The following is a 25,350-nucleotide window of genomic DNA, read 5'->3' as shown; positions in this document are numbered from 1 at the left end:
GACGGCGAAGCGGGAGTGTGGGAAAAAATTTCCCGCATACGTTAGGAAAATAACTATGCTATCGAACATTACATATAGATCGCGCCAAACCCAAAAAAAATATGGGTCAATTAAGTAGAATTTTTTTGTAGCTCGAGTGATAAAAATAAAACTGTCTTCCAAAAAATAATAGGAAGATAACTTTGGATAGCGGAAGGTTTGGAAAGAATACCACTTAATTTTCATTAAAGTTTTATCAAGTGCAAAAATTATGACATTATTTTTGTAAAACAGGGATCATATAAAAAATTTACAACTCAGGGTAAATAGAAGGCATTTACAATGGTTTAAAAAAGTGTATAAAAATAATAACAATCAAGTGTTTATAGTATACTAGTGGACTATCTGTCTAGTAAGAGGCTATCAAGACTGAATAATGTATCCCAGGAAGAACACTACATTTTTACAGCTTACAAAATTGAAAGCATACATTTACAATTACTTCCATTTATAATACAATAAAAGTTATAGCTGCCATTACAAAAACCACAACTGAATTTTTCTTCATCAATACCTTTTGTACAAGACATATTAAAAAAATACTATAATCATCTTATAATAGAACAACTAGTAAAGCAGTTATAATAGTTGATAATAAATATATCGAATTATCTTATCTAATATCCAACAGTGCATTCATTCTGCCAATATAGTATATCAAAAAAATTCGTGCTCGGCGACAAAACATTTTATTATACTTTACACTTACAAAAGCAAAACTACCAAATTCACAAATGAAAAAAGTATTTTGGAAAAGCTAGTAATTTTTCCATATCAATTTTACCCATCGTGGAAAGGAAGCTGTTATTTGAGAAACATAACAAGCAACAATCATGCAACAAATTAATAACCACAATACTAGCACCCATGTCCTGTTTTACAGAAAGCCAAATTGACACAATTATTGTTCAGTGTCAAGTATTCCCAAATTTTTTTTTTTTTTGAGAAAAAATATGTCTCATTTTTGAACACGAAAAAAAACAAAAAAAAAGTTTCATAATTTAATGATATCCGGGCCTACGCCTTAATCGTAACTGAATACAAAAAATAATAAGGCAATAATCTACATTTACCGCGTCGGTATTGTGTAATTGTAAAATTATTGCGCAATGTAAATTTTCAGAAATCTACAAACTACGAAAATCGTAAAAAAAATATTTCAGCTTAACTTACTTTACTTAGATTAATTTGAATTATCTTTATAATAGCAGGTTTTTAGAACAGTTCCTGTACAATAAGTCTTTTGTTTCAAGTTATTTTGCGGGAAATTTTGTGATGGCTGTTTTAGCAATTCCTTCAAAATAAATTGAAGTTGTTCACCTTATTGCTTATTGTACGTCGTCTGATGCCGTCCAAAGAATGTAACACACATAATATTTCTAAATTAGGCAGTGTCAAGAATAAAACTATATCTTTAAACGACTCCTATTAAAGCAATTTTGAAAATTTATTACCTAACTTATAAATAATAATTACTCCTCAAGCATGAAACATGTTTATAACTTTATAATTCTTTCTTTCAATGTTGCATATCGTACGAGAACATAATTCCTTGGGCAATAATATGAGAACATTATAAATATATGATCCTATAATTAATAACTATATAATACATAAAGATACACAAATTATTCCAGTACTTAACAGATCAAGTCGTTACAATTTAAAAATTACCATTTGTTTTTTGTCATTTTCAAATTGCAACGCAAAACAAAAATATATTACTATACATTAAATTCATTTTGATTTTATCGTTTTTTAACCTAAGAAATGGACGAATTAAATTTTTACCCGAGTGAAAAAAAGAACACATTCTCAAACAATAAATATTCTTCACAAAAATAAATTCACCACTTATTTACTTTTTTGAGATTTTCCTCCGTTATCATATCAAGTACACAAAATAAAATTTAAAAAAATGTCACAACACTGCTACAGCAAAAAATATATGTATTAAAGAAGAATTAGTTTAAAGTAAGCTTTATCAGTTACGTATGTTTAAACATACGTAGCCATCGCATTATTGTTAACCCCTGCCGTAACTGAGGGTGGGCCAAGCTGTTTCATGTTGCTCGGTACATATTGACCTATGAAAGATCCGTCTTCGGTGAAACGCCCTGAAAATAAACAACCATTCATGTAACATCTCCTCGCGGTGAAATCACTCGATTAATAAAAAAATATATTATTTTTTTGATGAAAGCGGAGTTCGATCGAACAATTCAGGATCTCACAGAAGACGTGACAATCCCAAATTTTTCAACGCTTTCGTGTAGTAATTTTAGTGAAGAGAAATTCTCGATGGAGAGATCGCACCCCAAAAGCGGTACGAATTTGGTTAATAAGAATGACAGATTAGTACCGGGAGTTTTTTTTTTCTTAAGTTGGGGACATTTTTCAAAAATTACTTTGGCAAAACTGACACATATATTAATTAACACACTGGCGTACAAAACGTGATTTTGACATTTTATGTATTAATAGATTATGTCAAATAGGCGTGTACGGCCACCACATTAAAATTGATCAACAATAGTATTACCAACCCATGAAAAAAAGGCATCCGGTAGAAATCGAAAATTAAAGAAAAAAAACAAAATAAATCTTACTATTATACAAGAGTGGCAAACCCTTGCGACGTTGTTTCTCCTTGGCCCCGTTTGCGGCCATATTGCCCGATAAATGACCCGTCCTCATTCATACCCTCTACATAAATCAAAATAAAAATTTGAACACAAAACAAAACAACAACAAAAAAAGAACAAAAGAAAAATCATTACCTGTATCTCCGTCACCGTATTCAGCCATCGAGTCTGTGTCGCTCTCCGGTCCCACCTTGGGTTCGCTGCTCATGGAAGCTCTCCCGTGCGACTTATTATCCAACCTGAAAGACCCGTACAAAACCTGTATGTAAAAACTGGACGAAAAGACTCACGGTTGCGAGTACTCGTGGAAACCTCCTTCGTCTGGATAATCGTGACGTCCGTTCGCTTGCTCCCTCTCGTGCACGGCGTATTTCCCGCCCCTGTTGCGCTTGATGATGCAGACGACGATCAGAATGAGCAGAAGGATGGCGATGGCGAGCATCATGCCGATGAACCAGCCGGCGGTCGCCATATTCTCGTTAGCTTTGATGAGAGGTCCGTCCGAATAGATGTTGATCGTTTTGAGTTCGCTGTCGACGTGGTGGTTGCCGTCGACCGACGACACGATGAAATCGTACGACTCCCTGGGGGCGATCTCGGGAATGTCGACGAAATCCTCGTTGAGAACTTGCACCTCGTGGAAGGCCGGCTCGCCTTGTCGTCTATATTTGACGATGAAGTGCGACCCGGGGTTGCCGTTCTTGTCCGGCATCCACTGTATCCTGACGGTTCCGATTCCGTCATCGTTGACCTTGACCACCTCCCAGTCGAAGTCGGGAACGCCCGGAGGCGAGCTGAGACCCGCCGGTCTCGTCTTCCTCTCAATATAGAACTCCCTCGACGAGCCCGCATTGGTCTTCGCCGAGATGTAAATCACGTAGTTGGTGTCCGGCTTGAGTCCGGTCAGCTTGGCGCTCAAGATGTCCCCGCTCATGATCTGCGGACTCCTCGCCAGCCTCGCGTTGGTCGTGCCGTCGATGATCGGTCTGTAAAATATATTGTACCCTCTCAAGATCCCGTTCGGTTTCTCCGGTTTCTTCCAGATCAACCAGAACGCGGACGTCGCGGTTTTGCTCGGATCGTTCGACGCCAGCTCCCCCAAGGGGTACGCTTCCAGGTACGCCATCGCTTCGGGGACACCTTCCGGCGTTACAAAGCTCAAAGTGTCGCTCGGGGGCCCGTTGTACTTGCCGTTGTACACGAAAACTTGAGCGTAATTTCTCGTGAAGGGATCTAGATTATCGACTAGAGCGCTCGTGGCGTAACCCTGCACCTGTATTTCGTTATACATCGAATTCGAGATGTCGCTCCACGTCTTGATCTTGTAACCTTTCAAGTGACCGTGCACGCTCTTCTTGTCCACCGGATTCCAACTCAAGAGCGCCGTCTTGGGACTCTGAATGTTCAACAGAGTGAAATTCGTGGGAGCCTCTCCCGGAACATTTTCACCTGAAAACTCTCAAATCAACACCGGTCACCACAAACAACACACAACAATAACCCACCTGAATAACCTATCACTTCCTCTGGTGCAACATTCGCTTCACCCTTCCAATTCATCGCGACTACCTTGATTCGATATTGTTGAAAAGTCGGTTGGTTTTCCACCACGTATCTTTTCACTTTCCAATCGGTTATGTCATGGCTTTCGTACGACGCTCCCGGTATGTCGCGTTTCCAAAACACGCGATATTGAAATTTATCGGCGTTATGTTCGATTTTTGGCATGGGCTGACACACAAAAAACAAAGTCAACTCCTAGTGGAACTTTTCGAGAGGGCACTCACCGTCCATGTGATGATGAGGTTGTCAGGTCTGTCACCTTCGCCTTTAACATCATCCGGATTCTTGTAAGGGACGTCTGGTTGAGTTTCGCAGACGTCTGAGTGCACGGAAGGTCCAGATTTTCCAATTTTGTTGACGGCGATCACTCGGAAAGTGTAATTGGTCCACGGGCTCATAGGAACCTTCAAAATACAACCGTCGCCGGCATTACGCATCGGTTTATTTCCAATAATAAAACTACAACTTACATTGAAACTCATATCAGTCGCCGGAACGCTATTGTACGTATCAGTCCAAGTTTCAGGCGTGAAAGTTGTATTGTACTCGATGATATAATGAGAAATTGGAGCGCGGTTGTCACCCATCGACTTCCACTTAATGGTGGCGTCTTTGGCATGGCATTCGACTCCCAACATGGCGGGAGGATTTGGAGCATCTTGTACGATAAGTTGAGCTTTAGCGGAAGCTTCATCTAACGCGGTTCTAGCAACGCACGTGTAAGTCCCCGAGTCTAATTCTATGGTTTGGGTGATGGTCAAGGAATAGTCGGACGAGCGCACGAATCTCGGCTCTTCTTCAAAATCGATCGGTTGATCGTTCTTCAACCAAACGATTTCCAAATCCAACGAATCATCGCTGACCGCGTTACACCTAAAAGTAGCCGACGTGTGAGCCGCCACTTCGTAATCCTCCGGACCGTCGGTAATATAAGTGTGTGCTGGAAAAACAACATCATACTGTTACGTAAACTTCAAATCGCATTATTTAATTACATTTCACGAGCAGCATGGCCCTTTCTTCCGCCGTTCCGAACTTGTTTTTGGCGTAACAAGTGTAATTGCCTCGGTCGTCGAATTGCACTTTCGTAATTATCAAATCGCCGTTCGGTTGTATCAAGTATCGTCCCCCAGTCAGCTCTTTGTCGTTCAAACTCCACTTGATCGACGGTTTCGGAGCTCCCAGCACTTTGCACGTCATCGTCACGTTCTGACCGTCCACCGCTTGCGTGTCCTTCGGAGCTTCGAGGATTTCGGGAGGCAACGCTAAAACCGGGAGATCAAACAAGCTCGTCGTTAGACACAACCTACGTACACAGAACGTTCACGTAGACGTCTTTGTAAACGTAACCCAGAGAATTGGTCGCGTTACAACCGTAATTGCCGGTGTCGGCTTTCGTCAGTCTCTCGATTATTATCCTGTTGTTTTTCACGTTTCTTCTGGGGTTCGGGGGTGCCTCGGTTATGGGTTTCCCGTTGTATATCCACTTGATCTCCGGTTTTGGTACGCCACCAGCTTCGCAACGGAATTCGGCTGTTTCTCCCTCGGCTGCGTTTACGCGTTCTGGTTCCACAGTGAAATATGGAACCGCTGCAATGTTCTCGTTATTATATGTTTTATTTGAATGACTCGTCGAAATACCGAAAACTTTCAGATCGATCGAGTAAGATTTTGATTCTTGGACTCCGTTGCTGACTTCGCACGTGTAAGATCCTTCGTCGTCGAAGTCTACCACTCGTATTACCAACGACTTTCCATAATTATCCTGTGTTATTCTATCCGACGACTGTATAGGTTTACCATCTTTAAACCACACCGTCTGGGGTAGAGGACTAAAAAGTTACGACTGAGAAACCGGACATGCCACACTGATGGCGTCTCAAAGAAAACGGCGACAAACAACATCCCGTACACCAGATGAATCAGATTCATTTTTTCCATCGTGAAGAAATCGATTTATCATATTTTTAAGACTTTCTCCGAGTTTAACAAGTACAAAAATAATCAAAAACCATTTGTGAACACCTTTGGCGCCATCTTGCGGTGTAAATCGTAAGCGCATGTCAGTTATCGGTACAACAGATCACTTTCTGCCATTTCATTACTCAAATGTCAGTTTTTGACAGGTTTTGCAAAATTATTACAACAAATTTCAAATTTGAGAAAACGAAACGGTAGGCATTTTATATTGCTCGGTAACACTCCCGCTTCGCGGTCGTGTTTCAATCTAAAAACCTGGCGCTGTAAAGTGTAGCCTATCGTAATGTAAATAACTATTTTCTACTTTGTGTCTATATGAAAACTATTACAAAACCCATTTTGGGTGCTGTAATAGAAATTCGCGGTTTTTAGACTTTTACTTGCTTACTTTTTCAAGGTTAGCATTCCTGATCTTGGCATGACGAAAATGAAATGTCAAAATAAACGCCAAAACAAAACGAATTTTAATTGAAGTTGTTTCCGTGAAATATACAAATAAACAAGCGGAGAATCAGTTTTTGCATGAAAATACGCGAAGGAAGTAGTCCAATCGCTCATAATTGATGTGGTTTCATATTATATATACAATCAGCGCACGGAATAATGCTAGTTAATCCGACTTGCGATGGTGTTTATTACTGAACAGGTCGACTGTATGGTTTTTGCAGAGTTTTTGTTTCGTTTTTATTTTAGCGTCCCAGTGTTTTGCGAATTTATTTGAATAAAATTTAATAAGGCTGTAAAGTAAAAAATAAATTCTCCAATAATAATGGAAATAATATTCAAACCGTACGACACCAGGTAATCTATTGACTCTTGTACTGCTTCAAAAAACACAGAAACCATTATTAAATCGTGAAATTACATTGCGCCCGACGCTTTGCAGGTGCTGTTCATGAAATTCGACGCCCACTACTAAAATCATTTGAAATTTGTCTCTTCCAAACAATATGACATTTGTTGCCAACCGCGACAAAATTCCCCAAATTTGAAAACTGTCAATTATCACTTAAAAATGGCTGAAAAGGTGCAAAGTAGAAAAAATACCCCTTCACCCATGTACTTCTGAACCCGTGCGCGTTACAAAATGCTTCTTATCACAATATAGTATTTTGTTGTTCACGAGCCGTTCTCTTTAACTAAAAACACTTACGTTCCACCATAAATACAATACAGTTTTTGTTGTTTTCCCAGATACGCCACCGTGTTCCTTCTGGAAACGTACTGAAGAACTGGTTCCCTCTTGTTGGACACCGCCGACACGCCGGTAGATACAACATTTAACAAAACGCTATTTCCGTACTTGTACTCGTGCTTGAAGGGTGAGGTGGCGGCACAGGCGTATTTAAAATTGTCAGTGACGTCCGCTTTGGTCAAATTCGAGAACCACAAGTTGCCCTCTGGATCGATCGTCATCCTTGAACTGTTGATGGTTTTGAATCCACCGTTCGTGTACAAATAGATCCAGTGGACGATCGGTTTTGGCCAACCGTCAGGTGGTTCGCAGGTCAGTTTGAAGGGTTCACCTTCGCTTCCGGTCAAGGCGATCGGTTGGGTCGTCTTGAACGAGTTCAATTCGGCTTTCCTCATGAACACCGAATTTGAGGTGGCGATGCCGTGTTCGTTTTCGGCGAAACATTGGTACTGTCCGAGATCGACATTTTGAGGTTTTGATATTGATAATGTTCCACGTCCCGGTTGCTGGGATATGCGGTCGTCGTAGGCTTGCCATTTAAAAGGTTTACCGTTTTTGTACCAGCTATACTTTGGAGCTGGTTCACCTATCGCTTCGCATTCTATATAAAAGGGTTTGTCTGTTTCACCGCTGCTTTCTACTTGGAAAAGGACTTCGTCGGTTGGGGGCTGTTTCACGATGTACGGGGGTGACGGTACTAATAAGAAAAAGATATACATATAATCAAAAAAAGACCTAATCAACGGGGGGAGTATGTTTGAACAATACGAAATAAAAGACGAATCGACGCTTTGTGTCGCCAATTTATTTACCGGGCCTTGCAAGATGTAATCAACGTTAATATTAAAAACTGCTTTTCGTATTTACGTCTAAAAGACGCTCTTATTTTGTTTTCTCCAAACAGATCTTTCATCTCAGTGAAATTACTTTTGACAAAAGTCAACAACGATTTTAATTACAATCTACTTTTTTATTTTACAGCAAACCTACAATCTGAATGACATCGGTTATGCCATAACAGAATCGTGAATCAACGGGATGCTCGTTCATTGTTTTTATCGAGAAATGTCTGAGTAATTCTTCGACTGAGTTGTTCTACCAATTACAAAAGAAATGAGAAAAGTCACTTTCACATTCTCTTTTTGCTGTACTAATGATCAAAAATAAAAATAATATTTTTATTTACAGTTTCTTATATAATTTTTATTATGTTAAATACAACTGTATGCTTCTAGTTTTTGTTGAATGTTATTAATACATCACCCCACCCGATTATGCAAATGTACTATTATACCGACCAACGAATTTTACCACTGCCCTACATTATGAATTCAACGATGGAGAAGGCAGGAAACTGATACCGATGTAAATTGGTCGAATAACGGTAACAATCGATGTTAAAAATGCACACGTAAGAAAAAAAAAAATAAAAAACAAAACTATTTATTTACCTTCTCTTCCCGATGAGCATGATAAACTAAATATCGTCAACAACGAACTGAAAATGAAGCACTTCGCCATCTTTGTAGTGTGTATTGAGCTACACCCTGTAAATAAAAAAAACAAAACAATTAGTATGTTATGTTGTTCCAATTAATATGAATAAATTACGTCGATGATAAGATGCATCAGAACATTTCTAAATTTAGAAAAAATACGCAACAGTGTAATTAGTGAACTACCACCAACTGTAGAGGATCGTGAATATCGAGAAAAATCTGTACCGACAAGGAATCCGCTGGTGTCTATGAAATAAATGATGTCATTAAATGTCATGCAAAATATATAAATATTTTAAATTTAGAAATGTATAATCTCAATGATGACGTTATTCGACTTTTCAGTGTAAAAGTGTCGGCGCTGTCAATAGATGTAATTAAATTCCCGGTTTAAAAATCGCATCAGTGACGTCACGCAAACCTCATTTTATAAAAATTTCGTCGTTATCGTGGCGAAAAGTGAATAATTTCCTTGACGTGACTCAGTAACTTTAATCGTTGGCACTTTGACGCTTTGACTTATTCCATTACATATTCAAAATGTAATTGACGGAGTTATTGAACTTTAATAACCGGAGTGTAAATTGTGACGTTATCGAAACGTGGATTCACGCTCTTCACATTCGAAAGTCTAGACGTAAAATGCATGAACACAATAGACACAACGTTGCACTCGCTGTACAAATATTTAAAGCACTGATAGCACTATTTAAAAATTCAATAAGACCGCTTTTTCCGGTAAAACATGGCTAACTCTTTGTCTGACAGTTCTGCCCCTCGCTATAAAAATTCTATATCCGCAAAACGAGCCATGTGTGAACAACTTTCCAGTCCAATTGGAACAGAAAAATGAGTTACCGACAAATCGATACTGATTTTCTTGTTCCGGCAAAAATTTCGACCTTCTTAAATTTGATTTCGACATATTTCGTCGGCGACAATCGCACATATTTTAAAACCCACGACCCGAACATGTATTCCATAAAAAATCATTCATCCGCTTTTTTACTACATTCACCATACCAATTTTGTTAGTTTCGTTTATATTACGTACATAAAAATAATTGCAATCACATCCTTCATTTATTTATCTATTCATCTGCAAGTATCAATATCCTAAATATTATTACGTGGACCACTAATCACAGTACTTCCTTTATCGATTTATGACTTATTGTGGTGGTGGTGGCGATTTAAAACCGCTTATTTTTATCTTCCTTGGTTAATCAATTTTATTTAAAAAACAAAACTTAAACATTTAGAAATCAATACCAAATATCATGGAATATTATTTCTGAAAAATCAGATTCTTTTATTTGATCGATTTACTACATCGTTCTCCACTCCTAGTTTTAAAATCTTCAATAAAGCGATGAATCTTGTCATTAGCAAATTTCTACTTTGTAAACCTGTCCTTGTAGTTTTTCAGTTTATTATTTTAATTCTATTGAATTACGTTTTTTTCGTTAAAGTAAACACTTCTTATAAAACAAAACTTTTTTGTACATTTAGTTGAAACACGGTTTACTCTGGAAGAGTGCAGAATATAATCATAATAAAAACAGATTTTCCAGACTGGCCAAGATAATAAACGAAGAAAATGATTCCGGAACGCTAAACGGGGAAATAAAAACTTTGTGTAATAAAAATAAAGATTTATTCGTAACGTATTGTACAGTTTTGATTTAGATCAAATGTAATCCCGTTCTTTCGAATGTTTCATTTACGCACAATTACATGAGATATATCTTATATTTGTGCCCACAGAAGAAGAGAAAGTCTTTTCTAATACATTGTCACGATACGAATAATCAAAACACACAATTTGTAGACTCGGGTCCGATATGACCCCATATAGGCAAGATGAAATTTTGCCATTGGTGGGTAGCGAGAGTTTTACACGTGTCAAACATAAATGGATATTTTATTGACATACTAATAATTTCATGTAACGACGAGTCTTGAAATTTACGTATATTAACCTCAAAAGCGCTTAATGAGAAGTGACGACAGATTTAACGATAACTTAAACTTAGTGGACATATCGTAAAAGGTACATTTTATCCTAGTTTTATGAGCAGTATAACATCTGAATTCTAATTTTTTAGTATCTTACCAACAATAAGAATTGAGCAAAAGGCTCATAAAAATTAATAAGTAATATTCTACGTGAACGTTATTACTAACAATTGGCGCCATCTTCGCCTAACATTATTCTAATTGGATTCTCTTCGACGACTTGAAATTTAATTAGGTACGTCATTTAGTGTAGTGTATTTGATCTTATTTTGTGACTTGGGAGTCGTTAGAGAAATATCATTTTAACAGTTGGGATCTTGCGGATTAATTTCGGTGACCTATGAATACTTAAATTAGTTTTGCTGGCAAAGAGAACATCCGAGACATTGAAGACGACTCATCAAACTGGATGAGTCATTTAGAGAGGAAGGTAAATAATTCTTCTAAATATAAGGTTTCAGAAACCACTAGAGAGTTAAGGGTGCAAACGGATTCGATTTAGTAAACAAAAAGAGCCTTGTGTCAGATGGCAACTGCAAGGAAATTTGACAATAACAGTCATATGTGGGAGGGGTTTAACGCTGTGCCTGCTCCTTCAAATCGTGTGTGTGACATGAATATAAATTACAAATGCAATTACTTGAGCATTTGAGCTATTTATATCCATTGATTAAATTTAAGAATAGGTTAGTCGAATAAATTGGACATATGATAAACACTCTTCAGTGATAGGTTCTAGACGTTGAACAATTTTACACTCAAATAACGATGACTTCACTAGAAATTTGGAAAAGCAGGCTGTGATTGTGAAAAATGTCAAATGACATCATTTCGGAAACGACAACTTCTACTTAACATCAAATTAATGTGGATAAACAAAACGGCATCGGACTACTTGTTTGTTAAAACGGCCGGCGACTTGATTCTTACGACATAAATATTTTCAGATTAGGTTAACTAAATTTAGAATGATTGCACAATAACAATATTATCCTGAAAATCAATCAATTCTTGGGTGCTGCATGTTTCACAGAAATTTTGGCAGCGGTGGCTTCTTGTTTTAGGAAATAGTGCATTCGAAGTCGTTAAATGTTTTCTTACATTTGACATAAATTAACGCCAGAGAAGAACAAGGTGCTAGTCGGGTTGGTGATTTCTTTCGGTGGTTTTTATTCAATTTCTTTTATCTCTTATATCAAGATCATAAACGCTTATCTAGTTTTATTAAAAATAAACAAAAACTTACCAGATTATTTCAAAATCTTTGTTATTTGTCCATGATAACGATTTATCACTACACTACAAACACACAACAGAGATAGGTGCGGCCTAGGCAGTCGTCACACTCACTAATCAAATTATTATCACGACGAACTATCACTGGCTCAAAAAAGATTACTTATTCAAAATTTAAGTCGTCTAATGTTTTACTAAAAATACTCAATAGGAGCGTTCGACTGTCCATTATACATCAAAAATGACTCATTTCTATTTTATTTTAGTCTAAAACCGTTTCGTGTTGGTAGGCGTGGTAAAATTGTTGATTCGAAGCGCCATCTTACGGAGCTTTCAAAAACTTTACACGTCAGTTTCAAACGCAGCGTGCAGATATTAAAAGAAAATTCCTTCTCCATTACGTCATTATTTAAAATTATTGATTATTTCAAAATGAAATGACTCCATGTAATGTGCATATCTCATAGATGTTTACTTTGACACAAATGATTTCATTTTTTCCGTTAAAATTTGCCAGACAAATGTCAAATGTCTGTAAAATTAAAAAAATACCCAAGTGGCCTAGGTACTTCACTTGTCTTGATGATCATTATTTAATTTAAATTCTGTCAAATTCATTAATCCCTTAGGTATAAATTCTCAGTATTTTTTACTAAAAATTAGATGTTTTATTGTAATGACTCAATTTGACTTAACGAACTTAATTCATGCTAGCATTAATTACAATAGTCAGGCCTCACGTAATATAATTATGCAATAACCAAATGAACATTAAACGCATTAAACCTAGATTAACATTATTACGAGAAGTTTCACAGAAATAATTTATCTGTCAAAAGTTTAAACGATTGTCATTTGTTAACAAAAAAACAACAGCTAACTATGACATAATTATCATGATAATTTTACAACACATTTTTATCACGTTTTATAAATTTATTATTATTAAATTTGCCGCAAAATTTGAATTTAGTTCTAAACTCCGTGTTGTGTGAAACTCCAAACTTTGAAGTAAATAAGCTACTGGTGCGCGTTTGCGCACTTAAAAACCGTAGTTCACTTAACATCTGTCATTTTGTCCACATTGAACGTTATATTCGCCATTTGTGCGTGTTATCAATTGATTTAAAAAAATGTTCCGTACGACGGCCCTCCGTATGCACTCCCTAGTTAAGGGGGCCATGAACGTCTCAAAACCTTCGATAACTACAACCCGGTTCATGTCCTCTCACAGTACCGAAACTGACGAACAGTTCGATGCCAGGTAAAATTACGTAATTGATAAATCAATCATTTATAAAGTTATAAAACATCCACGACTAAGGAAAGAAAAATAATGCACAAGTAGAAATCGAAGTGTGCTTTTATGTAAGATTTTCATTTGTTTCACACGGACACGGCGAACGTGATTTTCGCGTGGCGGGAATTTCAAATTATGTACGTGTTGCAGGTACGAGAATTTCTTCAACAGGAAGGATATCGATGGTTGGGAAATCCGACAGGGTATAAACGATCTTTGCGGTCATGATTTGGTCCCTGAACCGAAAATCCTCACTGCCGCGCTGAAAGCGTGCCGCCGCGTTAACGACTACGCCCTGGCGGTCAGGATTTTGGAAGCTGTGAAAGACAAGTGTGGTGGTAGAGTCAACGAAATTTACCCATACCTCATTCAAGAAATCAGACCTGCTTTAACTGAACTGGGAATTGACACGCCAGAAGAGCTGGGTTATGATAAACCAGAACTAGCTCTGCAGTCAGTCTATGAAATTCATTAAATAAACACTTAATTTAGTTAGTCACTGTAATATTATTAATAAAACCAGTACGTTAACGTGCGTGGCGATTTTTTTTTGGGGATTGTCTGAAAATGTGTATTTAATAAAAAAAAATGTGTTACATAACTGATAGCTTTATTTGGTAGTTACAGATTTCTATTAAAATTTACAAGTTTAAATTAATGATCAGGCCAAGATCATTAAAATTTCGTAGAGTGCGTAGAACCAAAGGCATTTTCGAAAGTAACGTAAGGCCAGTTGGTAAAGTGTAAATGTACAATTTTTTTAACGTTTTATGGACAAACAACTGCCTCTTGTGCCAGCACATTGAATATAAACAAAAACAAACAAAGATATCTCCGAATTTGTTACTGGGAAGTGATAAGAGGAAGATATCTTTAGTGTATATAATGTTTATATGGTGCTACAATTCATTACCACTACAGGTAATTGGCCATATAGTTCTAAATTCTAATTTACATGCATACCATAAAAATAACATTTAAAAGTTAACATGTCACACCACATTGAAACAAACTATTACATTTATTTTGTCAAAAAGTTAGTTACAGTGAGATTGTAAAATATACAATGTACAGTGTTTTTAATTTTACAAAACTGCGGTTAGAAATGAATTGGTTATTCAATCTAAACTTCACTTATTACATTACTAGTATAGAATTCCGGTAAAATGATAAACGGGATAAAATAATCTAGTAGGTATTAAAATATTTAATGAAGGTACTTTAATATGCCTTTGGCACGAAATTCTAAACCAAGCCTAATTAATATTTGGTTCTTTACATAATACAAAATTAACAAGGTATGGAAATTCACCAAATGTAAAAAACTAGTGAAGCAAGCAATGCAAATGTATGGCACAAATAACAAAGGAACCATACAATACACACCAAAAACAACCACCATTGTTTGTAAACACACATAAAACCTTTCTAGTGCACAGTGAACTAACAATTAAAATACCCAGTAATAACTAAAAATAATTAACAATTTATTAAATTAAGCTAAACTAATTAGTAATATACAGGGTAAACTTACACTTAATATGCACATGTATAAAAAGATTTAAATTAACACAGCTTGACCAATAAGAAATCATGTGTTTACTAATATGTTGATATAGTATATACCCTTTCTTGAACACTAATCCTTCATTATAAAACTAACATCATTATGCCAAAAGTGACTAGTAAAATACGTAGTATTAGTGCTTCATGTTTTAGATAAGTGGGATGACACAACTCCAATATCAAATCTACACGCATTTTAGAACAAAAAATCGTCCACTCGCTCTGTAAAAAGTATTTAATAAAATTTACGGAAACTTTCCCACCTCAATTAAAAAATTATTAATTTCAACAGCAATAAACGATAAATAGAAAATTGTAAATAAAAAAAACCGCACAATTAATCATGTGCAAGTATTAGCTACAAATTTTCTGCGTGAAAGATCACGTACTACCTGTAAGTACAGCTCTAGGTACAGAGGTCGTTGTTTCTTGTTTCGGCATCCGGATTTGGGAGTTTTGACAAAACATTAAATTACACCATCTTTCGCCTCTAATTTAGGCCTCTCTGACTGTAATTAAACCCTAAGTACTTGCGTAAAAATAAAGATAAAGCTGTTGTACTTGATAAGTCATGTTAAATTGTATACACCTTTTATAAAAGCACAAAAAATCTTAGATATACATATTTATATTTATATTATATACAGTTAGAGTACTTGGTTGTCATTGATTCAAAGTTTTCCGCACTTATCCAGAAACATAATATATACTCTATTTATTAGGTTCTCAATGAAAGAATTTACCACCACTTTTGTTAACAGTCAAAAAAAAAATTGCAAATTTGTAGACAACATAAAGAATTAAGAACTAAATTTTTACTTAATATAAATAAAAATAAAATAATACAAAGTTATTTATACAAAATAAAAAGAAAATACTCTGACAAAATAACAATCAAAAATTGGGTACACATAATATTTTTCAAAATTTGCATCAACAGTACCGTCTATTGGTCACTTAATATAGTTTCTTCTGTTTTAACATCGGCAATACCTTGCATTGCTTTTGTTAGAACAGTTGCATCTTTCAACGACAGGACTTGTAAAACTTGTGGACCCTCGTTACCTGAACTCTGTATCATCATCGAATGTGTCGTTAATCCGCTCGGTGTTACCGCCAACGTTTCCATGTTGTCACCATTATTTGGCTCCACCTTATCAACAGACTAAAAGTATTAACCCCACTCAACGATGATACGACAACGAAATAGAACACACAAAAAATGTACACACAACGTTTTCACTCACCTTAGGTACCGGGACTACCGGCGTAACACAAACTGTACCATCGCTATTGGTATGAAGGTGTTGAATGTTTGCAACCATGGTATGGTACATTGATGCGGTTACAGGTACGGTAATCACGCCACTTACTGAAATTGGGTAACCTGAACAGAGTTATGTCATATGCAAAATAAAAAAAGGAACTAACCAAAAATTTACTTAAACAATCAAACAAAAAACCAAAAAATTAGTTTCAACTTGAAATATCGACTACTCACCATGACCATCTTCACCGGTTAGAATGATTTGGCCTTCCGAGTTCAGTGTTGCTTCTGTCACCGAATTCAAGTCAACGACCTCGCCCTGCGAACCACTCTCCGATATTGCTTGTATTGTGTGCACGGGTGTACCGTCACCTTGACCTGTCTGTATCTGAAATGTTACAAAAACCACGACAAAACTAAACATTATCTAATTCAAGTTAAAATATATTTACAGTGGCCATTCCCTGCACGTGGGCTGTCGTGCCATCTGGTAAGGTAATGATGGGGTTGTTTGGATCCACTTGCACAATACTGACGGTACCATCCGGATTTGTAATTGTATGTAGTACCGTAGGAGTGTACTGAGTGGTAATCTAAAACAACTTTCTCACTTAATCGAAATTTTACTCTTCCTATTCCGCTTGTTGCAAGAGAGAACTCAATAGAAAATTTTCATCAGTGGAAAGTTTTCTCTTTGATAATACAAAATCAAACATTAAATTTGATTACGTGAAACACGTCGGAGGCATCAATTACAAAAGTAGAATGTGACTGGGTAAGTTGTTTAAAATAAAATTAGAAGTTACTTTTCCTACCTATAGAGTTTTAATCTTTGGGACTCTAATTGTTACATTAGCGGTACATCTCAATGTAAACTAGTACGGCTAAAACTTCCCACTGCGTTTCATTTTTCATATAAATAACTAACGCTAAAAAAATCTATGACAAAGAACAAAACCAAGCTAAACAGGCATCAAATAATAACAACTGTGATAAAAAAATATTTTGTACAGGTAAATAAAAAGAAAATATTAAAGAAAAAATGAACATAAAAGTAAAATAATGTAAATTGATAACACCCATAGTATAAAGTTCTACACACATCAACATCTGAGCTATAGCCTGCAGGATCGAGGCAAACCTGCGCAGAAGACCCTGACAAGCCATCAGGCGAAGCGGCAATAATTTGTGGCGACCCGTTAGCTTGGATCTGTATCTTATGAGTAGGTACTATTCCTGAGGAATGCATTTTTAAAACACCAACCGAAGTACTGACATTCGCGTTGGCTGTGGCTGTTGCGTTGGCCTTTTCGTCTTCTTCCGTGAACGCCGGCAACAAGTCTTCCCTGCCGTGAAACTTGTAACAATTGATAACTATCTGCCTCAAAGCGTGCGTCCATGATATCTAAAAAAAGCGGTTTGCATAACGACTTTTAAAAAACACTCGGTTTTTACTTTTTGTTTTTCATCTTCGCTTCTGGCGTCCATTCGAACGTTTGCCCAGGGCAATTCCTTTGGCCACCACGGCGGCCTTGTAGATTCTCGCCCCCATCCCGGTTTCCCTCTTCCAGTGGAGTACTTTAACATCAGCGGTATGAAAGCACGCAACTGTGCCTGTGTCATTTTCTCTACTGGTGTCGGAATGCCATCTATGATCAGCGGAGGTAATTCAAAAAGTGACGGATCATCCTGAACCGGTGGAGGGGCTTGGTGAGCCAGGGCGTTCTCCAACTCTTCCATGATCATCCCACGGAGATTTTTAATTACATCTTCTAATGGTTTTGCGCCAAACACTTTGTAACTAATATTTGGTTTACCAGGCGTCGCTACTAATACTATAGCTTGCTGACCGACGCGCGTCGCAAATTCGTCAATGGTTTGCTACAATGCCACAATTGTTCACTGCGCAAATAAATAACACTCCACGACTTACTCTCAACTTTCTGAGCAGACGATTTTGCTGTCTTTTCCTTATTGAAGGATTTGTTTCGAAGGAGTGTGGTCTCTTGCGCTTCTTTGCCGAAACAATTGCGGCAGCGGCAGCGACACCTACTGGACCTGAAATACGATCATTTGTGGTTGTTTAGATTTAAAATGGATGTCATTTACCGGCGGCGGCTAACTGGGCGGTGACTTCATCGTCCATTGCCGCCGTCATGAAATCGGAGCCCTCTTCGCACGCCGACCCCGCCGACGATTGACAATTGTCATCGTCATCGTCGGACTGGATTGACATTGGCGACCCAACAACCATTGCAATTTCTTCACTATTGGCCTGATTGCCATTTGACGTATTCATTATCAAAACCATTTACCCGTAATGTGGAAGACGGGCCTCCTGAAAAAATATCAACGTTTATGTCTTTAAACCGTCGCAGTGAAGTGATTTTTCAATGATAGCGTCATAATGGAATCTTATAGTGTTCATAAATTTAAACACAATTCAATCTGCGAGTCGCTCAAGAACCTTATAAGCATTTGTAGATTTTTTTGTTTTTGTTTATATCGCCTTTGTACCACAGTTTATAAGTACAAACAGAATTAATTCTGACTGGTATATGGTATTTGGCGTCATTTGACGTCATATTCAATTGTATGGTCACAAAAACAATAGTCAAAATAATTATTTTGATAAAAAAATATCCTAATAAAATATCTTTCTGCGCTGTCTACATAAAAGATTACAACGCTACATACTAAAAACTCTTCAAATTTTAATGTACCGTAAATTGTTTTTAAATTACTTTCGATTTCTTTCTAGAAAAAAAATGCCCTCTAATATGTAGCATCACAGTAGTTTTTGTACAATCCCTACTAGGTATCATTTAATACATTTATGTCAAAACATGACCAACCAAGTTAGACCAAAAACAACGAAAAATGACGAGGATTATGGTGATTTAAGTTAACAAGTTTTTATAATTATGAGTAAATCAGTTAAATTGTTTAACCGTCGATATTACATGAAATTTAACAATTTCAAAATAAGAACATTTTCTATATAATATTGAATTTTGAAAGTGACAAATTTAGATCAAAAAAATTTAACCCTTAACAATTCCTCTGTGAAAATAAATCTACAACAAAAGAAAATTCTTACAATCCCATAGAATAATTACAATGGAATGGTAAAAATGTTTATTACCTTACTCCAAGTGATTTGAGCATATTTCTTGAACACTCTTGCATAACTACACCTTTTAACTAGCAAACTGACACCCGCTACATTTTAATTTCTACATTCTTTGCATAGCAGAGTGAAAATGATGAATTGTGAGACAAACTGGGGTTCACACAGAGACATCATAAAATGTTGAATACTTGGTTGATTGGGATCTAGCACTTTACAAAATTGATATAAGTGTGAGGCTGCGAGATGGTTGACGTGCTTAAATGTGTGAAGGGGTTGTAAACAATTGAGTGCGTTTGAAGCAAGTGAGGTTATGTCTAGATGAACCTACCTCATATATCATTTTTTGAGTTTTAACCATCTTGAGCGACTTTCAATAATTTGATTGTTGTCAAGAATAAATGATGTTTGAAATGGTTAATAACGTGAATATATTATCGGAATATGGGATATATGTATAAATGCTACAGTACAAAATCAATAATTGATGTTCCCCCTTGCCCCCAACATTCCCTGTAGATAAAATATTTCGATTGAGAGTTTTGAGTCGGAAATTTGTAGAAATCCGTATGTTGTGGCCAGGCATTGCATTTGTACATTGTATTTTTAACACATGCACATGAACATAAACAGTATTTGCGCAAAAGGGCAGAGGTTTGGCGCCAGACCTGCCGTGAGAAAGACATTTAACTAAAATGGCTTCCAAGGTTTGTTAAAGCGAGAAGGCGGTGGCGGCCACGCATTTGTGGCTTCAGCCTAGTTGAGTTCGACTGTTTTTTGGAATATATTTGACGAAATTTTGTTTGAGTGAATCGCGCGTCCTCCAGCAATGGAGCAGGCCCAGTTAAAATTATTAGTACGGCTGCGTACGCACCTGCGTGTATGTTACACATTTAACAGAAAAACATGTCTGTTACCGCATTTTTCACAATTATTTATTTCTTGTCGCACTTGCCACGTCCACAACACTTAGTACAACATTTTTACATCGGTAAATATTCCCCTTGCACAATGACAGATAAATTTACGTCACATTCTCTGATATCGATCGAAGCAGTCAGTGTTGGTAATGCCCGACATTGTTTTCACTCACAAACACCTCGCACGAGTCTGCGCAATATCAATTGTGGGAATTTTAACGTGAGAAATTATTCACAAAATCGACAAATTTTCACTTTTTTGAGGCACAATCCACTTACCTACCCTTTTCCACGCCGTTTTCCCTCAACTATTTCTCGCCCTTGGCCCCGTAAACACAGATATAACAATGTTTAATCATTCTAGAAATTCAGGAAAGCTTCCTCTCGCTGCGCCATCTGTGTGCCGATGGGTGTAACTCGAAATAGTGATTTACAAAATTACAGAAATATTATTTAAAATAATACATTCTTATTAGTTTTTCAACAATATACATACAAACTTAATTAACATAGAGCTAACAAATAAGTTTCAAAAAATCTATTTAAAAAAAGTCAATTTTTTTTATTTCACACTGCGGAAAATTCCCAAACAAACAAACAGTACCTCGTCAAGGTTTAGGTTTGGGATGACGCAAGAAAAAAAATATTCAAAAATCTACTATCTAAGTTGACCGATACAGTTATTTGTGCATAAAATACTATTGAAAATACATAACAGAATTTTTCAAACGAAATCATTTACCTATTTTCAAGGAAAAATTTTAGTTAAAATTTAAAATTAATATTTCAAAAAAGGGCAAAAGTCTACTTATGATTAATGATATGTATGTAAAATCAAAAGGTAGAATAATTTGAATTGAATTCCTTACAGGAATTGCGAATTTTTGCCTAATATTGATTTTACGCTCATTTGGGTTTCTTTGATTGTCTATAATTTATTTGTTTATTAAAATACTTTCTGTTGTTGCCTAGAAGAGACATTTTTTATCAGATGATTTGATTTTGTGAAAACTGAAATTAACTTAACTTTGCAAAATTAGTATTTTAATAACAATATGTATATAACAACATTAAACATATAAAAACATGTGTATACCTAAGTGAGTGTAAAAATCTAATTCGTTTTTTTTCGATGTTTATTTCATTTTGTTTACTTTAGAAATCAGTTTCTAAAGTTTTGTTTAGATGTTATGCGTAATTAAAAAAAAAAAACTACTTTACGTTAATTTTATAGTATGTTATCTTTGTTTTGTTTGAAACATAAAAGAATAAAGAAAGTCAAGTTTAAAATTGTGTTATGAATACCTACTGTCTTAAGTAAATCTTTTGTTTCTTTATGTTTGTGTACCTGTTTGAGTATACTATCATAATCAATAAATGTAGTAAAAGTAAGTACAATTTTAACGGTCGATCGAATTATTTATTAATATGATTTATTATGCATCTACAATTCAAAATTTCCGCTCAAAACCTTATCAAAACCATCGGGAATTGGGCATGCGCATGAAACAGTCGTAACTTTTTACACAAACCGATTGTTTTTGTACATCATGCGTTTGTTAAAATTTCGCAGTTTTTATAATGATAATCACGAATTTTGTTTTATATGATAAAGGTTCTACACCTATTACAGGTGGTGTAAGAGAAGGCAAGTATTTTATTAGAATATTTAAAAATACAATTTTTTAAGGTTAAAAAAGCAATAATGGATTTATCAAACAAATGGGATAGTTTGTTAAATTCAGATGAAGATTTGGATTACGAGTATAGTGATAACGACGATTCTGACAGAAGTAGTGAATTTTCTATAGACTGTGAACCAGAAAATGAGTTTTCATATGTTCAAAATTTTTGTGATGACAGAAATAATACACAGAACCAAGACCAGAAAAGCCTTAGAAGAGTTTTTACTAACTTTGATAAAATAAAATCTGAACATCATTTGAAAAGAAGATGGAAAACAAACATTTCTCATATGTTAAAAGTCTGGCATATATGTTCAACAGATCGAATTTTTAAATCAGAGAAATTTGAGAAACCAGAGATAGAGGACAGGTAAAATTTAATTTCATGTAGTAACAATCAATATATTTTTTTCTTTTAGTAAAATAAAATGTGCATCAACAGATATTCAATCACAAGTAGATAGTACTTTTGATATATCTATAACAGTAAATAATGAATTTTTTACTAGTCCAACATCAACACTGCCCAGTTCAGCAGATCAAACACCTTTTTTATTTTCCTGAGTCTTAAAAGAGATTGTTTATTATTAGTTGATATTTTTACAAAAGTTTTATTGATATTCAGTTTTAGAATTAATACTATTTTAATATATTTAATATATTTTCAGTTATCATATGCTTTTTGGTAAAGCATGCCATGCATTTTCTTAATTTATGTTGAAAACATTTTAAATTTGCATTTTTATTTTATTGATTTGTGATACAATAGTTATCTTGTGTTTACTATTTTGTCTTGAATGTTTTGTGCATAAAAAGTACAAATTGTACATAATAAGTTTTTAGTACATGTAGAGGTGGAGCTGAGCGTTTTGTGCACCACCTTTGCAGCCTTGAGTTTTCATTGTTTTATATATAATTTTTTTTATTTAAACTTGTTTTATTAATTTTTAAAAATACATAAATAAAAAAACTGCAATATTTGCAACCAGATTTGTAAATCAAATTACCAACATTATATTTTGGTCTTCATTTTACGATCGTGTTTTGCTGGAATTCGTAAAACAGGTCCTACCGCATTAGATTTAAGTGGATTGAAAATTAAAACGGTATTAAATCTGTGGCGGTCGTGAAAAACTAGGTAAGTCGAAAATGTTAATTTTTCAGGGCAACGATTCAAAATTCCACATCATTCCTAAAATCCTGTAATTAAATAGAAACTTCTTTCTACCTGTACTTGCTTTCAATATAAGTCAATTTTAAACTGTGAAAATCTGAATTATTTAACTCAATGATTTATTATTAAGGTGTAAACATCGCTAACTCATTTTTGAAATTATTTGACTTACCTACTTTTTCACGACCGCCACAGAAATATTTTGTGATTATGGTAGCTTTCAGCAGTAAAAATCGCAAATGGTGCGAACAAAGTACTTCGTGGGTCACCGATGACCCGAACATTTTAAAGAAGAATAAAAAAATTTTGACATGGAAGATTAAAGAATTTTTGCACAATTTCATTTCATTGAAAAAAAAGTACCGCTATTTTCAATGAAATTTTCACCTTTACAAAATACTTCGGTCATACCACTTTTTTTACAGACGCTAATGAGTCGTAGGACAGGTTTTGACAGTTACATTTTGCATAACTTTGATATGAAAGTTTTTTTTTAATTATTCATGACAAACATTTGAACGGGAGGTTGTAAATAAATGACTACTGAATGAAATCGTTCGTTTTTTAATTTCAAAATCACCCAATAAATTTATTTGAAACGTATATGGAAATAAACCTGCTAAGCGCTAAAAAAGTACTCATACAATGCTTTTCATAAGTTATAATTTTAAGGGAATCTTATTTCTAGCGAATTTATTAAATTTTTAATACGGCGGGTGTGAAATGCGATCGCCGTTACATAACTAACGAATTTATAAAATATCGTAAAAATGAAAAAAAAAATACAATTTCATTCAGATTATGTTCATAACGTGTACTTTTTTTACAAAACCTTGCATCCTCTCTTATCTCAAGTTTTATTTGCGAGAGCGGTTTGAAGACTTCGCTGCCTAATATATACAGGGTGAAATTGAAGTGCATCATAATATGTCAACCATAGTATCTTCAATAAGGGAATAAACCGAAAATGTCATTAATCATTTTAAATTCATTTCAATTTAATTCCACCCCGAAAGAGACGCTTCTGGAAACTCTAATTAATCGAAACATGAAAATAGCTCAAAAAAGTGTAAGAATACTATGAATAAAAACCAAACACTTTTTGCACCTTTTTTTGCGTTCCGCTCGATAACTCTTCAATCCTACTATTTTTCCTAACGTGAAACGTGATAAACTTCATCCAGCGAAAGATTGGGAGATCTAAAATTGTATGAATTAACCCAACACAACAAAATGCACTAGAATACATTAATTAGAGCATAATTTCATGGCAAAAATGTTACTGCTTGAAGGATATATTTCAAATTTTACGTGCGCTAGGTACTCCTTTCTCTACGTAGAATTTAGTGACTTTTATGTCAACCAATCTCTCGCTGGACAAACTATACCAGTGGCGTACTCAAGTTTTCTGCTTAAACTGTACCTGTCATTTCTGTCCTCATCCTCATGCGGAGGTATGGCGCAAAACAGAATGCACGTGATTTTCACAATTGTTCTGAAGATCCTAGGGTTTTAATATTCCGATGTACCTACCTATTTCGATTTCAGCCTGTATTCATATAGTTAGGTTTTTTGACTGTGCGTTTGATAATTAAATAAATTAACATTAACCTCCGACTGCTTTTTATATTCGTTTTTATTCTCCGATAACTCACTCACAAGCTACTGCTTTTATGCGATCTGCCCCTGTTCAGAATGGATTCATCGAGAGCCGAAGACATCACCCCGGTTCACGACACAGGTGCGGATTCTAAATGGTTCTAGATCTAGACATCTTTCTTTTATTCTTCGCGGGTTACAATATGATGCTTAGATGACTTTCATTTCTTATGCGTTTTAAACAAGGACATTTTTCTAACGGTCAGATTATTATACAGGGTGTCGCAAAATTAACGTATTCCAAGTCGGGGGTCTTGTAAGGAAAAATCTCAGGAATCTCGAAAAAATAAAATAAAAAATATAGGGGGGTCTTTACAAAGATATATGGGTCTGAAGGTTCAAACTTTTCATCATGTTTTCTTTAAATAAAAAATATAAATGGTTGACATTCATTTTGATATATGGTGAGGATGATTATGTAAAATATTAAAATATAAATGAAGACATTTCTTGAAAAAACAGCTTTACCTCGA

The 25,350-nt window shown here is 35.4% G+C and overlaps 3 protein-coding genes and 2 long non-coding RNA genes across 16 annotated transcripts; 3 read left to right on the top strand and 2 right to left on the bottom strand.

The window, feature by feature from the left end:
• Positions 1–1,027: 1,027 nt before the first annotated feature.
• Positions 1,028–12,459, bottom strand: Nrg (Neuroglian). Of its 3 annotated transcripts, XM_069061483.1 has the most exons (13): positions 12,187–12,457; positions 8,874–8,969; positions 7,381–8,119; positions 5,889–6,079; positions 5,562–5,837; positions 5,243–5,512; positions 4,718–5,187; positions 4,472–4,651; positions 4,190–4,415; positions 2,975–4,133; positions 2,820–2,923; positions 2,649–2,745; positions 1,028–2,156 (listed from the first exon to the last, which is right to left on the bottom strand). In XM_069061483.1, the coding sequence occupies exons 2-12, from the start codon at positions 8,941–8,943 to the stop codon at positions 2,651–2,653; spliced, it is 3,780 nt and encodes a 1,259-aa protein (XP_068917584.1). In that variant the 5' UTR covers positions 8,944–8,969; positions 12,187–12,457; the 3' UTR covers positions 1,028–2,156; positions 2,649–2,650. The 3 variants fall into 3 exon arrangements, with proteins under 3 accessions (XP_068917584.1, XP_068917582.1, XP_068917583.1); XM_069061481.1 differs by lacking the exon at positions 2,649–2,745 and having other exon boundaries at positions 12,187–12,459; XM_069061482.1 differs by lacking the exons at positions 2,649–2,745; positions 12,187–12,457 and adding an exon at positions 9,034–9,265.
• LOC138140432 (uncharacterized) lies at positions 7,354–8,656 on the top strand. The gene is made up of 2 exons (XR_011162497.1): positions 7,354–7,494; positions 8,404–8,656. It is a non-coding gene; the product is annotated as an uncharacterized lncRNA (long non-coding RNA).
• A 757-nt stretch (positions 12,460–13,216) lies between the features above and the next one.
• On the top strand, positions 13,217–14,011 carry COX5A (Cytochrome c oxidase subunit 5A). The gene is made up of 2 exons (XM_069061495.1): positions 13,217–13,440; positions 13,627–14,011. The coding sequence occupies exons 1-2, from the start codon at positions 13,310–13,312 to the stop codon at positions 13,949–13,951; spliced, it is 456 nt and encodes a 151-aa protein (XP_068917596.1). The 5' UTR covers positions 13,217–13,309; the 3' UTR covers positions 13,952–14,011.
• A 56-nt stretch (positions 14,012–14,067) lies between these two features.
• ewg (DNA-binding protein Ewg) lies at positions 14,068–20,740 on the bottom strand. Of its 10 annotated transcripts, none has more exons than XM_069061488.1 (9): positions 20,643–20,740; positions 18,419–18,647; positions 18,243–18,367; positions 17,765–18,190; positions 17,412–17,714; positions 16,762–16,902; positions 16,544–16,697; positions 16,290–16,429; positions 14,068–16,207 (listed from the first exon to the last, which is right to left on the bottom strand). In XM_069061488.1, exons 2-9 carry the CDS (start codon positions 18,618–18,620, stop codon positions 15,989–15,991), a joined length of 1,710 nt encoding a protein of 569 aa, XP_068917589.1. In that variant the 5' UTR covers positions 18,621–18,647; positions 20,643–20,740; the 3' UTR covers positions 14,068–15,988. The 10 variants fall into 10 exon arrangements, with proteins under 10 accessions (XP_068917589.1, XP_068917587.1, XP_068917586.1 ...); XM_069061486.1 differs by having other exon boundaries at positions 20,639–20,738; XM_069061485.1 differs by lacking the exon at positions 20,643–20,740 and adding an exon at positions 20,314–20,562.
• Positions 20,741–21,837: 1,097 nt separating this feature from the next.
• On the top strand, positions 21,838–23,771 carry LOC138139884 (uncharacterized). Its single transcript, XR_011162399.1, has 3 exons — positions 21,838–21,997; positions 22,050–22,414; positions 22,464–23,771. It is a non-coding gene; the product is annotated as an uncharacterized lncRNA (long non-coding RNA).
• Positions 23,772–25,350: the final 1,579 nt, after the last annotated feature.

This window comes from Tenebrio molitor, chromosome X (assembly GCF_963966145.1).
Source record: "Tenebrio molitor chromosome X, icTenMoli1.1, whole genome shotgun sequence".
Classification (NCBI taxonomy): domain Eukaryota; kingdom Metazoa; phylum Arthropoda; class Insecta; order Coleoptera; family Tenebrionidae; genus Tenebrio; species Tenebrio molitor.
Note: the sequence above shows the minus strand (reverse complement) of the source record. Positions and strands in the feature narration are given on the sequence as shown.